This window comes from Triplophysa dalaica, chromosome 5 (assembly GCF_015846415.1).
Source record: "Triplophysa dalaica isolate WHDGS20190420 chromosome 5, ASM1584641v1, whole genome shotgun sequence".
Classification (NCBI taxonomy): Eukaryota; Metazoa; Chordata; class Actinopteri; order Cypriniformes; family Nemacheilidae; genus Triplophysa; species Triplophysa dalaica.
In genome coordinates, this window is record NC_079546.1 from 13,366,851 (window position 1) to 13,383,145 (window position 16,295).

Below are 16,295 nucleotides of genomic sequence, written 5' to 3' on the forward strand. Positions count from 1 at the left end.
AGGGACATTTTACAATTAATCTGTTAGCTAGCATATACAAACAATGTGCCATATTTAGACTGCGTAATGTTGGTTAATACAAATAGGCTACAATTGTTCATTGTTCATGTGAGATAATTGTAAAATCACACTAACATATAGGCCTAAAACGCATTAAAACAATTTATGTTTATATTAACATTGTCTAAGAAGAAAACAACAAAGAAAAACATTGAATGAAAAGAACAGTATTTTAAGGTTTTGTGCGGTCCAGGGAATATGTATGTATAATCTATAACGAGATTATGAGATCCAGGAAGGTTCAAGTAGGCATACTGGATAAAAGCTTATCTGGCGCCATCTACCGGTGCATTAACTCAATCACGTCATTTAAAGAGAATTGCATCCGTACTGTTTTTGTTTGGAGAAGTTACTCATTTGTAAGATATAACTCTTTCTGTTTTTGATCAAAACTGTAAATTTAGTTTGAACTATTCTGTAATCTTATCATCGGAATTGCTGATTCAGGTTCAAAAGAGGTTTAATGATTGAGGTTTGTTGTCAAAGGTCATAATGAGTAGATGCAGGAAGAGAGCTCTGTTTCTGATGATCGACAGAGAGAGCAGCTTTCAAGAAACATGTAAGTAATATATTTTTTTTCTGGATATGTCATTATTAAGCATAAGCTTTAAAATTCTAGTTTGGTTCGACGTTCCTTACCAACTACCGTTAAACTATAGGTACATTGTATTTGTTATATTCCCTCAATGTTTGGGTTATGAACAACCTTATTTTATCATTCAAGTTTCTTTTTAGCCAAACTCAAATTCAGAATGTTAACGAACCCACAAACGTTACGCAGTACTTCACCAAGTTACACGATTACTATTATGAAAAAATAATAAAAGACAAAATCCTAAAGCATAATAACTCAAATAAAAACAACTGGTTAAATTTAGTTTAGTTTAACTTTTAGATTTGCGAGTTTTTATATGGAAAATATTGCTCCCAGAAAAGAATAAAGTGAGCTTTCTTGCGTCCACTTTTGTTAGTACGGCCCCTTTAAGAGATCAGTGCACGGCTTTAGAGGATTTGCCTGTGTGAGTGAGTGAGAGAGTTCAGACATCAACATGAAGATATAACAAGGTCGCTGTTCTCTAAGGGGCAGATTGACATTAACTCACACATAATCACGACTCCAGGGAAATCACAGAGCTCTTTAACAAAACAAGACAAGTGCGTTTTGGCGGCTATCTGGTGTATAATTTCCAGCAGTTTTCCAGCAGGTGTTTAAAGGATCGTCTTTACACTGTCAACGGGGTTCATGAAACTTTGCTACGATTTACGAGCTGGGTAAGCTTCAAGATACACGCTATAAATAAATACCAAAGACGAAAACAGTCGATTTACGATACATGTCCTTTACTGTCATGTCTAGTAACATTAAGCTTAAAATAAAGCGGCTCATGTCACTGACTGTGTCGCACTTAGGGCTCATCGAATTAAACGAGCGTGTATACGTCATAAAATGTATCATTTACCCATATTGTGTCATTTATATGTGCTTCAGGAATACTACATTATTCTGTCATTCAGACATGATCAAGGACAAGATGTATTATTATGTTGGACACCATGACAAACATTGTATTATATTCACACGATTCTTAAAATGATACATGTAACGTTTATGTGTGCTTACATGTGTTGAGATTGTGGTCACAGTGCGTGATGGGGAAGTGTACAGCGATTCAATATCTGATATAATGACCCATTGAGGCTGTCAAGCTGATTCGTTTATTCTCTGATTCCTTGTTTCATTTGTGCAAGGAATTACATTTAAATGTATACATTTATCAGACGCTTTTATCCAAAGCGACCTACATTGCATTATACTATATATTTGTTTCTGACTTTGTGGAATCCCTGGTAATGACCCTTTAAAGTCTTCATGGGTTCAATTGATCATTTGTTTCTTTGATTCTCTATTTTACTTTATATTCATTGATTTAGATTTTCTTACCAATTGGTTTGTTTCGTCTTATATTGTGGGGTTTGATTGATCAGATTGATTAGTGATCTCTTGATTTATAGGTATGTTTGTTTGTTTTTGTGTAGGATTGCTTTGTCAATGAAAAACCACGCTGTATAAGATATAAATGTCCTTGTAATGTGTTCTCCGCTGTACTCTCACAGTAAACTATCAGCGTTCTTTAGTCAATCATAGAACCTAAGCGATGGATTTTTATGTAGAGATGTGGGCAGTGTGGGGACCTGGAGATGTTCTGTATGTGGATACATTTGGACCGATTTGTGTTCTAAGACTTCTGATAACTCTTATGGCAAAAAAATCTCACAAATTACAATTTTTTGTAAAAAAAATGATTGTGTGTTTTACGATAATAAGCACCGAAAGCTCTCAAAGTAATGTCTGCTCTCGAACTCAAGGGACCTTGATCCATTTAGTGTTGTTAGCTTTTCCAGCTCCATCTACATAATGCAGTTTTTCCTTCTTTTTGTTGGCATTTTAACATTGTACATGTAGGGGTAGGCAATGTTAGCAAAATCAGTACTAATTGTACAGGGGCAGTCTTGGCTAAAATAAGGCTGACACTATCAGGGTTCTGGCTGTTGAACTCAAATAGTTTTTCACAAAAATACAAAGGAAATACTCTCTTATATTGTTAGCTGCTTCAACAATTTCAGCTACTCTAGACCTTTCATACCCCAAGCTAACTTCCGGGTTGTGTTTGGCTAGTGTCTAATAATAACTATTTATATTTAATTTATGTTAATATTAATTTATATTCTTATTTTATTGTATAATAATTGTATTAAATAAAATATTTGTTGAATTTTGTTGTATGTTCAGTTTATCAAAAATATTAATGTTGAATGGGTCCTGTGTGAAGTCGCAGTGAATAAAAAATTGCAATGCCTTTTTTTCATGAAATATTGCAACGTTTTTTCTAAATAGTTTATCAATGTGGGTCATTATCTTTTTATACATCGTGTGCCCTCAAAATCTTCAGTTAAAATCTGACAATGCACTTCAGTCCTATAATGACTTGACTATCCATCTTAACAGACATATGATTTAAGGCTGGGCTCCTCTTCAACTGTCAGTCTGCTGCCAGTTCCATTTAAAAATTACAGCGGCAATTTTTAGACATCCATTCAAATCCCAGAGAAAGACGAAAGCCACCCCCACTATTATTCTTGTTCAAAATTCAATTTCACTGGGAAATACATCAAAATACGGAAGTAAAAGCGATCGCAACTTCTGGCTCATGGGGACTTTAAACGTACCGGAGTCTAAATTCAAAATATTGGAGAGACAAGTTTAGGCAAGGAACGGTTCTTCCCGGCTTCTTTTGATTGTTATCATAAATAATCTGCGGGCACTCTATTGTTCGTGACTGTGTACCGGAAGTTCAGTTACTTACACCTACGCTTTTGGGATAAACTGGTCTTTATCTCTCTGTAAAATACCAGTCACAGAAACATGAAGAGCTGTACTTTGTTTATCATATTATTTTGTGTATAATGTTTGCAACAGGTACGCATTATTTCTTTTAATTATAATTTATGTAGTGATTTAAGCAAACCAAAAACCAAAACTTTTTTGTTGCAAGGCCCCCTTTGTGTAGAGTGCATCGCTTTGCAGCACTCCATATAGAGACTTATAATCTTAAACTTAATTTTTTAATTACGCCAAAAACACATTCAGTCATACAATGTTGGAATATCAATTCTTTTGGTTGGTGGTCTTACTTTTCTGATGTTTGATTGCATAAAATCTATGACATATTTCTGTATTTCTATTTGCCACAAAATATGTGACCCCCTGGATCCATCTTGGGGAATCCCAGTTTGAGAACCACTGCACTAGACTTACTTGCAGTCTTGTGAATGTGCACAGAGTACAGTTGATTAATGCAAACAAATCAGTAAATTTTACAGTGGCAAGAAAAAGTATGTAAACCTTTGGGAATCTCGTTTTCTGAACAAATTGATCATAACATGTGATCTGATTTTCATAGTCAAGGCTATTGACAAACATAATGCGTCTAAAAATAATAACAAGAAAATTCTGATGTTTCATGTCTTTATTGAACACACCCATTCAACATTCGAAATAGCAGTGGAAAAAGAAGGTGAACCCTAAGAATGAATAACTGGTTGACTCCCCACTTGGCAGCAATAACCTCAACCAGGCGCTTCCTGTAGCTGTGGATCAGACCTGCACATCCTTGAAGAATTTTAGCCCATTCTTACTAGCAGAACTGCTTTAGCTCGGTCATATTCTATGAACGTCTCATGTGTATGGCCCTCTTCAAGTCAATCCATAGCATCTCTATTGGGTTGAGGTCTGGGGTCTGATTTGGCCCCATTTCAAAAGGCGGATTTTGTTTTTCTAGAGCCATTCTGTTGTGGACTTGCTCAGGTGTTTTGGGTCGTTGTCCTGTTGCACCACCCACCTTCTACACAGTTTGAGCTGACGTACTGACATTCTCACATAATCCTGAAGAATTGTCTGATATAATTGGGAATTAATCTTCCCATAAATGATTCCAAGCTGGCCAGGCCCTGATGCAGCAAAGCAGGCCCAAATCATGATTGCCAATACCGCTGTGAAGTGTCAATGTGCTCTTTTGCAAACTTCAGGCGTGCAGCAATGTCCTTCCAAGTAAGCAGTGGCTTCCTTCATGGTGTCCTGAAGTAGATACCCTGCTTGTTCAGTGTTTTACATATTGTAGACTCATGGCCAGAGATGTTAGCAAGTTCCAATGATGCCTTCAAATCTTTGGCGGTCATTCGGGGTTGTTTCTTTACCTCATTGAATAGTCTTTGTTGCAATCTTGGTGTCATTTTGACTGGGCGCCCACTTCTTGGAAGAATAGCAAGAGTCCCAAAGTGTCTCCATTTGTAGATTGTTTGCCTAACTGTAGACTGGTGAATTTATAAAGCCTTTGAAATAACTTTGTAACGCTTGTCAGCATTATATAAATAAAAAATTCTTAATTGTCAATCCTCTGACAGCTCTTTTTGGCGAGGCATGGCTCAAATACAGTACAGTACAGAGCAAACTACAAAAGTGTGAGGGTTTTTTATCAGTCAAAGTGGTTGTAGTCCACACCTCCAAACGTATTATCTTAACGAGTCTCCAGGTGTGCTAAAACCTGACTCCAGTTAGCTATTTTTTGAGGTCATTAACTCAAGGGAGCTGGTTTGCCAACCGCCATTAAACAAAAGAAAGAAAGAAAGAACTCAAGGGTTCACGTACTTTTTCCACAAGCACTATGAGTTTTTTTTGGTTGTTCTCACTAAAGACATGAAAGATCAAAAAATGTTGTGTCATTATTTTAGACACACTTTATTTGTCAATACCCTTGACTTAGATGAAGATCGGATCACATTTTATGACAAATTTATTCAGAAAAACATGAAATTACAAAAGGTTCACATACTTTTTCTTGCCACTGTATTTGCCTGTTTCCACAACATATTAAGCATGGTAAGCTCCTGTAATGTATCCTTCGGGGTCATCTAATAATTAAGTGTAAATCTCTTATCTATATCATAATTTCAAACTCTTTTAACAAGTAGCGACATGGCCAAATGCTTTATTGTATGTTCTGTTAGAAATCCTTTCCGAGGGAATCTTTTGTCTTTTAAAATGGGATTTATTAACACATCTCGAGGTAGGAAGGGACCTGGAATCTCATTAAAACTTGTTGCAATCATCATAGATCTCTTAGCATTGGTCTTCGTAACATGACAGCCAATTCATTTCATTGAATTTTAAAAGGTCACCATTCACAGCCATGGAAACTGGCTGAGAATACAGTATTCATTCACGTGTACTTGTGAAAGTCCTGAGGCTATGACCATGAGTCAGAGAGGATACTTCTTGGTAAGGCAATAACAAAAATGTAACAGTGATGTTACAATTCATCTAGAGTTCAATTAAATTAGCAGTACAAGTGAATTTGAGTTCTCCAAGTGGATCAATATCATTTCTGATGCTGAAAAAAACCTTTCCCTCTCTCATTTTTGACAGAAATGTTGTTCCAAGACTGACTGGATTCAGGAAAACATATTACTAAAAAAATCACACTGATCATACATTAAACACAGTGGCTTTTTGTCTTTAATTGCATCTTTTTTCAATTATTTATTCCATTAGAACTGCTCCACAATATTAAAAATATATTTTAAACTAAGGAGTTTGTTAAAGTGACAGTTTATCCAAAAATGTTCATTGACTTTCATTCGACACAAAAAAAAAATATTTTTAAGAATTCTGGTATCCAAACTTTGGCAGCCCAATCACTATTATTGTTTTGTGAAGACACAAAACCAATTCAAGTCAAGGGGTACCACCGTTGTTCGGTTGTTCAACATTCTTCAAAATATCAGCTTTTGTGATCTGCAGAGGAAAGTCATACAAGCTGGAAATGACTTAAAGCTGACTAAATGATGACAGAAATTTCATTTTGAGTGGACTATCCCTGTAAGCGGGGGTTTGAATGCTTTTTAATAAGGTATTTTTTAATGAATACAAAAATGTTGTAAAATTATTATTGTTAATAGTCTCTAAACACCAATGTCCTCTCTGCATTTAGATGATTTAGAAGTTTTCAAACACTATTAATTGAGGTATGGGCACAAGATTCTCCAAAATCGGACACACTTTAGCTCACATATACAGTACCGTTTTGGGAAACAAAATGCTTTATCATTCGAGGCTAATCCTTAAGCAGAAAAGTTATAATCTACCAATTCACCTGTATTTTACTGTCACAAACAGTAAGTTTAGCAAAGTTGGACATGTAACCTTGAATTTATCTTTGTTCTCTCAGTGTCCTACTTGCAATGTTGACATTTTTTATCTCTATTTTTGTCCCTGCAGGGCTACCATACACAATGTTAAGGTAAAACCTAAAGCAGCTGTGTTGAATATGCTAAAGCGGCTGGATAAAATCAGATTCCGCGGACCAAAGAGAGATGACTTCCTGGATCAACCCGAGTCTCCCACAGGGTCAGACACTGAATGTAGTGATGAAATTCTGTTGAGACCTCGGCCTTCAATACGAGACAATGATGAGCAAAGAGACCCAGTAAGTCATTGCTAATACGTTTCTTGTGTACATTAACTTACGCTTCTGTCTGTTCTTTTGATATATTTTCATGTCAACTCTCTCTTTTTATGACAACTCAAAGCTAAAACAGTTAATGTTATTAATGTTTTGTCTAGTAGTTATGTCATCAAATGATGTGCTAACAAACTGTTTACACCCTACACTGTAGCTACAGTCTTACACCTTTTCATTGATATATGCTTAATGGAAGAACGGTTGCTTTTTTTATTTTGATAAGGTTTTCTGAATCCTGAGAGGTTTATCTTCCCATCTGCATTCTGTTTATTTTGAGTCTTTTCCCACAATGAAGAAAACATTAGATTAGTCATACAGTTGCATAAGTGTAGAGCCAACACTTTCATGACCATGGCATTTGAAATGTAAACTGAAATGCTGTAGAGCGACTGGCTTTTTTTTTCTTCTTCAGAACATTTGTTTTCACACGTCTCTAGACACTGTTGGTTGTCCTGCTGTCCTGTAGTTCTCAACTCAACTCAACTTTATTTATATAGCGCTTTTTACAATTTTCATTGTTACAAAGCAGCTGTACATGAGACACATTGAATACAAGTATGAATTCTAAATTCTATAGCAGCCCCCCCGGCCAGGCAGATAGTGCAAAACGGTGGTGAGGAACCCAAAACTCCCAACGAGAAAAAAAACCTCAGGGGAACCCAGGCCCAACCAGGGGATTCCAGTTCCCCTCTGGCAAAAACTGCTGCCTCTGCACAGGCTCAGCAGTGCTTGCACAACAAGGCTTAATAAAAATATAAAAATTAAGGATTTAAGATTATCATTAACAATCTAATAGGATTTGAAATTTTGTAGGAGAAACAAAGTTGTCGCGTCCTTTATCCAGCTCTATCCTCTTAGCTCTTGTCAGGTCACCGCTTCCCATTCTCAGCTCTCCCATCAGGTCTGGGCATGAACTGCATCCTGCGGTAACCTTGGAACAAAGAGACAAGACTGGCTGAGAGTAGAGTACTGTTCTGCACTCTTTGATGCAACAAGTACATCATTTGTTGTTGGATGTGTTCCTGGTTCCGGTTGATCTAAATAATGCAGCCTAAATCCTCTGAGGATTAATATTATGGAGGTGTAGTGTATGCAAGATTAAAAAGATGAGTTTTTAGTCTAGATTTAAAGTGACAGAGTGTGTCTGCTTCCCGGACCGTGCAGGGAAGAATATTCCAAAGTTTAGGCGCTAGATAAGAAAAGGATCTACCACCTGCACCTGATTTTGAAATTCTAGGTATTACCAACTGACAGGACGCCTGAGAGCGTAATGTACGTGGAGGTCTGTAATACAATAGAAGTTCATTCAAATACTGCGGCGCTAGACCATGTAGGGCTTTATAGGTAATAAGCAAGATCTTAAAGTTAATGCGATGCTTTATAGGTAACCAGTGCAAGGTTGACAGAACCGGGGTTATATGCTCATACTTTTTTGTACGTGTAAGAGCTCGAGCTGCCGCGTTTTGAACCAGTTGCATTTTTTGTAGTAGGCCCGCAGGGCAACCACCTAGAAGTGCATTACAGTAATCTAGTCTTGATGTCATGAATGCATGAATTAATTTCTCTGCATACGTCAGTGAATATGACGTAATTTGGATATATTCTTAAAATGGAAAAATGCAATTTTACAGGTGTTGGCAACATGGATTTCAAATGACAGAGTACTGTCGAATACAACGCCAAGATTCTTAGCTGATGACGAGGATTTTATGGGGCATCCGTCAATCGTTAAGCAGTATTCTTGGTTGTTACGCATAGCAGTTTTCGGTCCAGTAAGTAACACTTCTGTTTTGTCCGAGTTTAGTAGTAAAAAATTGTTACTCATCCACATTTTTAAGTCAACTATGCAATCCTTTATTCGATCGAACTGCTGGGTTTCATGAGGCTTCGAGGAAATATAAAGTTGAGTATCATCAGCATAACAGTGAAAGCTAATTCCGTGTCGCTTTATTATATCTCCTAGAGGTAGCATGTATAATGCGAAGAGCAGAGGCCCCAAGACTGAGCCCTGTGGTACACCGTACTGGACTTGTGATTTGCGGGACACCTCATTGTTCATTGCTACAAATTGAAAACGGTCAGATAAATAAGACTTAAACCATTTCAATGCTATTCCGTTAATGCCAACGTAATTTTCGAGTCTATGTAGAAGTATGCTGTGGTCAATGGTGTCAAATGCAGCACTGAGTTCTAGCAGCACCAATAATGAAATACAGCCACGGTCAGACGCTAAAAGCAGATCATTTGTAACTCTGATCAAAGCAGTCTCTGTACTGTGACATGCTCGAAATCCAGACTGGAATTCATCATTAATGTCAATCCTTTGGAGGAAGGAGCATAATTGAGTTGAAACTACTTTTTCCAGAACTTTAGATATAAAAGGTAAATTCGATATAGGCCTGTAATTCCCTAGTTTTTTTTTTTTAAAGAGGCCTTATAACAGCCACCTTAAATGCTTTAGGCACATGTCCTAATGTCAGAGATGAGTTAATAATACTGAGAAGAGGATCTATAATTTCTGGGAGCATTTCTTTCAGTAGTTTTGTAGAGTGTCTAACTTTCATTGCCCATTTAATAACACAGGCAGCAATTTTAAGGAAACAATGTCAGCGTGAAGGGCGTTCCACATTTTAGGCAGCAAAACTTGTTTTTTGCATTATCTGAAGAAAATGTGATGATGGATGATGCTAGGTTGTTGCTTACTGGACTGTGCTTTAATTTTATTTAAAAAAAAATACATCATTTTTGTTTTTTATTAAACAGTCAAACCCTGCAAATAACAGAAATAGACAGCATATTTACAAGAAAAGCAGCTGGGAAAACTTTATTTTACATTTTATTTCTATGACCAGTTTTTGTTTAACAAGTTTTTTTTTTACAGTTTATTTTTGGAATATTGTCAAAAATTATAAAATTACAGAAAAAGACAACACGCTTACAAGAATTTTTTTTTGTATTTATATCCTTATATCCTATAATTTTGCAGGGGAAAAATATATTTTACAATATATTTCCGTAGGTGCATTTTTTACGGAATGAATGATATTTTTGTCTGGTCTGATCCACTTGCTGCCTTCTCATTAGGGAGCATTACAATTATCCTTCATGGATCAGGCAGTCACAGAATAAAGATTGATATGAGGCGAGCTCAATGAAAGTTCTTGTGAATATGGTGGACGGAGTCATCACCATTTTAGCCTCATCTAACTTTTCTCCTAGCTTTCCCTTTACCAGTTTAATTCTAATAAAAATATGTGTAGTAGCCATTTTTGTGGATTTGTATCACCATATGTGTATGTGTTACTAAATATGTTTTACTAACGTATGTTTTACTAATTATACACTATATTATACTTTGATATAGTGAGACCATGGTTAATTTGTGGATTCTATAATTTTGCTACAGATAAAACCAAAGATCAATGGTCATAGGAATAGTTTACCTTCATTATAACAATTATGTCATATTTAATCACCCTGCTTTCATTTTAAACTTGTGGGATTTTCTTTCTTCTGCAGAACAAAAAAGAAGATATTTTGAAAAATGTTGGTAAATAAAAACTGTCGGTCCCCATTGACTTCAATTGTATGGACACAAAACCAATGCAAGTAAATGTTATCAACCATTCGGTTACCAATATTTTTTTAAAATATATTATTTTGTGTTCTGCATTAGAAAGTCATACAGGTTTGAAATGACAACAGGGGAGGTAAATAATGACAGATGTTGATGTTGAACTGTCTCTGTAATAAATTGTACTTGCCCTCTGTCTCTGGATTACTATCTGACATAAATGATTTGAAGTGTGATGGATCTCAGAGAACCATGATTGTAACAAGAGATATTTGATTTACTATTGACAGGCTTGTTTTTCTAGAACCTCCTTTACAAAATTACTCAACCACATTACAAAATGCTTACATCCACTCAGAAAAGATTAGCATCCATTTCACATTTTGTCTAGTTTGGCTAATACTGTTTGAAACGGCTTTTGTTTTGTGAGCCCAACACAAAATTATTATTATGCTTTTGACGGGCTTTCAAGAAGCATGACACCTCTACACAGATGAAGAGGCTGACCAGTCTCAACATAGTTTGCATGTTTTTGCATTGGTAATTTCTTGCATCACGTGCGGCTTTAGTGTTGAACGCAACAGTCTGCTAACCAAGACTGTGACCAGTGGTGCCGTGCTGGTTTAGACAGCATTGAAGTATGACTCATACCTCGTACTGATCAGAATAGCTTGGTCTCACATGCAAACATGGGTCTAGTCAGATACCTTTCCTCTATGAGCTATGCCCTCAGAAATATGCCCACATCATTGCTGCGTAGTTGTTCTGGTCCATTGCATTACTTTTTGATTTTTGACTCTCTAAAGGATGGAGATAATCAGATACATTTTTCACAGAAGCAAGGGTTCGATTTAATCATTGACTTCGAATAGCCTGTTTGTGAGAGCTGGTTGCCTACTGTCTCTAACCCTAAAGGAAGCTTTTTGTCTATTCCTTCGTAGTCTAAAGTTTTCGAATTCACTGTATTAGGAGTCGTCCTGTACTTACAGAATCCTATCCCTTTACACCTCAAAGCGATTTCATTTGATTCCATTTCATGGGTACACTGTAAAAAATTCCTGTGAAATCAACGGTAAAATCCTGTTGTTTTCACACAAAAAACCTGTTATCAGCAAGTGTCCGTAAAAAATACGGAGAAACACTGTAAAATTGTCTGTAAAATTAACAGCAAAAATTCCATAGTTTTTACGGAAAAACCCTGTAAAAAAATGCTGTGAAATTAACAGTGAAATTCTGTAGTTTTCACAGAGAAAACTGTCGTCAAAAAACGTCCATAAAAATACGGCTAACACTGTCAAATTCTCTGGGAAATGAACAGTGAAATTCCAAAGTTTTCACAAGGAGTTTTTTTTCAACTCCACAAACACTTTTATCACCTTCACTTACTGACACCACTGTCACTTTATTTCTGTTGCACATCTACAAAAGTTCTAATTGAAAATGAACACAAGTTTACATGTTGATGGTTTTGTTGAGTCACCATTATGGTGATGAGTGTTTGCTTTAGTTGTGGTCTTGAACATTTGCGTTCCATGTGAAGAAGTCTTTTCCCAGTATTGACATCTATGAGTTGAAACCCACTGACGCAGGTGGGTGGAAACCTCAGATAAAGCTAACGCATTACATTATTTGTGTTGGTGAGTAAGTACATGTTCAAGAGTTTAGGTAGTGCTTTAAAGTTACTTGTTGTCCTCATTTATGATATTGAATGAAATTAATTAATATACTGAATGTCTTTAACAGCACATCCAACACATGATAAATGTTCTAGCAGATATCTAGAATATAACAGTTTGTCTCAACAATGGTGACAACAGAAAAAACCTCTAAAGATAAACGCAATGCATTCTGGGTATCATCAAAGCACAAAACTCATCAACGACTCCCAGCATGCATGGCGGCTGTAAGCTTTTCATTTGTTACTCACCACTGTTGAGATTCATACACTGATTCTTGATGTCTGAGTCAAAGACCAAATGCAAGCTTTTTAACGGTTCAAAAACTTTCTAGATTGATTGTTGCATGAAATGTGAATTTTAAAACTAAATTCATTGAGGCGTTTGTAACAAAAAATACAATAAGCAATTAGACAACATCCCAGATAAACCTAATCACACTTTCATTTGATGTGATTTTCTAGAAAACTATGTTTTATATAAAACAATGTCATAGCAGCCCAAAGATAACTGGAAACTTATTTATGACGGCTGAAAGAGGCCAACTAAAGCAAACCCTGATCACAAAAACGGTGACTTTAAATACACCAATAAAGCATCAAGTCATGGCTTTTATGCTGCAGTCCCTGTGAAGCAGAAGTGATGATCGTCATCAGTATTCTGACGTGTTTCCAAAATGAATAGTGGGTGTGGCTCATGTTTTCTACTGTGAATTGATTGGATGAATAAAAACAGGATGTTCCCGTAATTTTACGGTAGTTTGCTGGCAACCACAGCTGCCGGTATTTTTCCGTAAAAACGACAGAATTTGTATTTTCTCCTTTCTTTTCTGATATTAAATGTTTTGTGGGTCACCACTAAGCTGAAGAGTGGAGTCTGTGTTTAACTCACGGTCAGGCAAAGATATTCTGATGTCATGCTTGCATGTTGCTTTGTTTAAACGTAATGAATTACAAAGAAATAAATTAAGTAAATGTTATGTTTTCACTTTTGTGCATTGGGACCAAGTTTGTTGTTGATATAAATAACTCAAATTAATTAAGTTCATTCACAGTTTGAAGTTTGTGCCCTGAAGTTTTAAACTGCAAAGCTGTTTACATTCTTTTCCTTTATTTTTTACGGAATTTTACTGGCAACCACAGCTGCCGGTATTTTTCCATAAAAATTACGGAACATTTTTTACAGTGTACTCTTAAGATGTGCGTGTGAATAACAGACTATTGGAAGATTGCAAAAAATAAGCTCTGTGATTAACAAAGGTTTATGATGTTTACACATTTTGTCTATCAAGATAACCTTTACAAATGAACACAACATTTGATACTTTTGAAGCTGAAATACAATCGGCAGAAGCAAAAAGCTAACACGATGCTATAAACAGCTCACAATTAAAGTCCCCGTGAACCGGAAGTTGCGTTTTTACTTCTGTTTTCTGACACATTTCCAACTGAAATGGAATTTCAAAGGAGAACATGAGTGGGCGTGGCTTGCGTTTTTCACTGCGAATTGATTGGATGTGTAAAAACAGCTGTTGCATTGATTTTTAAATTAAACTCCCACCAGATGGACAGTCGAAGGGAGGAGTTAACGGATACCCAGGCCAAGCTATCTAATTTCCGTCGTTTCAGATGGATAGTCATTTCAGGGCTGAAGTGCATTTTCAGATTTCAACTGAAGATTATGAGGGTACATGAATTTTGAAAAGAAAATGACCCACATTGATATATATATATATATTATAACGATGCAATATTATATGAAAAAATAAGAATGGTAATTATTGTAATTTCACTGGGACTTTAAGGTCGCTCGATATCAACGTCACTACCACTAACCCTCCGTCAACTCTTTCAAACTATATTAAAAATGTGTTCCCTTGTAAATTATTACTCTATGAATTAATCCGCATCTACCTTTTAAGAGATTTGTGCCCAAGTTGCATTATTTGTGAGCTTAATATACACGATGACGTCTAACATCCCGCCAAAGGAAGTAGTCGCTTTTAGCAACTTTTTAGCAACCTCCTTTTTTTAGGCTCAACAAAATTAACAAGCGATGTATAATTGGTGTGTTTTATGTCAAAGAATAAAACGTGAAAATATTTTGAGGTTTTGTTTACCACAGACCTTATTTCAGGCGATTTATTAAAAAAATACATTGAAAAATACAATTTGGAGCGGTGGAACTGGATGTCCTAAAATGCCAACTCACTTCTGGACCTACCATTGAGATGACGATTGAGTAGACTAACACAATGCAGAAATCCTAAATAAATAGTTTGAAAGAGTTTAAACCTGGAGTCTTAATCAGGGTGACCACCTGTCCCGCTTTGTGTTGTACCACACAGCAGTTTCACCGCTTGTCCCGCACGCCGCATATTGAGAAAATGTCCCGCATGTCTGTTGGTTTCTAGTTTAGACTTTTTCTTATGTATAAGAAAAAGGCAGTAATTACAGTCATCAAAAGGCAGTTGATCGGGTGGAGATCCTCCAGTGTCAACTTGCTTAGTGAAAAGTCAATAAAACATTGTGAATTGTGTGGCTTTGAAACTGTGTTTAGCCAATAGGTTGTGGTTAGCGTATTAAAATAAAACATGTTTGCAAATCATGAAATTCATTATTTAACAATACTACCTTTTAAAAGACAAACTCTTTTTCATTATTTGTTTTTGTTTATTCCGTTAGTTTTCTCTTTTTACATTGTCAAAGTGTATAACATGATAACTACGGACCTAACCTCTGGCCTCAAAATTTAAAGAGACAGTGAACCTTAAACAGAAATCGCCAATAAAATAGTTTTTATGTTATATAACATTTTATTGTTGTAGTTGGAATGGACTAAATAAAAAATATTTTTATAAGATAAAAAATTATAATAAAATGTTTTGATTCTGTTGTTTTATCACAGTTTTATGCATTTTCAATGTTGTCCCACATTGTCCCACATAAAACAGATTACCTGTCCCACATTTGTTTTGTTGGGTGGTAGTCAACCACTTAGGTCCGATTTCTTCGAGGGGAGGGTTCATGGACGAATAAAAAAATCTTCCTTTTCTGATCTTTGGATCGAATGGTCGAAATAAGTGCATGCAATTTACATATGAACGCGACCAAAGATGATAGCAAAACATATTGAAAGCAGCATTTTTATTTCTGCGAGACCACGCTGAAAACTGTAAGGGCGTTTTCATATCGGGCTCGTTTGCTTCGGTCCGAACTTGAGAGCGATTGTTCCTGGCACCCCGCGCAGCATTCATTTGGCTTCATACTCAACTTGATTTTGTCGAACCCTGATGCGTTTGCTTTGTCTTAAATCATCAAAAATGTGCACTGTGCATGACAGAACACAGAACACGGATTAACATATTGTGTTTTAATAATTTGGTGCTATTATGGGCAGCAGAGTAAATTACATTTGGGTTTACTGTATTCATGATACATGCAGTTGCTGCTTGCAAACAGACTATGTTGAGGAAACAGTGGATTACCATTGACCTGCCGCTCTGATTCCACTCACAACGCTGAAATACGCCTGCACTCTCGCTCGAATCCAAGGTAAATCATCAATATTATCATCTCTTGCATGTGTTTAATTGAAGGAAAAACATTGGTTTAAACGCATGGGTAGGCCAATTTACTTCCTCGGTCCGTGTTGCTTTTATATTCATGCGAACCCCATCAGAACTCATAAGCATTTTTCATTGAATCCGCGCCCCATACCGAACTAAAAGTTTTTTGTCTTTAAACCGGTCTTTTAGGTGTCAGACTGAAAAGTTTAAATCCTTTCTGGCCAGTGCGTATTATCAGTAGGCGGAGAGTAGGCGGGCTACTGTGGCTGCTTGAACGCATTCAATCACATCTACGAACACAATCCGGTCGAATGCGTTGTCGGTTAACTCTCGAAGTG

General features: G+C 36.3%; 1 protein-coding gene across 7 annotated transcripts in view; it reads left to right on the forward strand.

Annotated features, from left to right (window-relative positions):
- The first annotated feature begins 479 nt into the window (after positions 1 to 479).
- Positions 480 to 16,295, forward strand: part of gramd4a (GRAM domain containing 4a) — a 67,055-nt gene continuing 51,239 nt past the window's right edge. For 2 of the 7 annotated variants that reach the window (XM_056749053.1, XM_056749055.1), the window contains exons 1-2: positions 1,084 to 1,332; positions 6,896 to 7,103. In XM_056749053.1, the coding sequence (XP_056605031.1) occupies positions 1,304 to 1,332; positions 6,896 to 7,103 (237 nt within the window). In that variant the 5' untranslated portion in view covers positions 1,084 to 1,303. Of the gene's footprint in view, positions 620 to 1,083; positions 1,333 to 6,895; positions 7,104 to 8,770; positions 8,912 to 16,295 lie in introns of those variants that run through there. The other 5 variants (XM_056749049.1, XM_056749051.1, XM_056749050.1 and 2 more) reach the window with 5 other exon arrangements.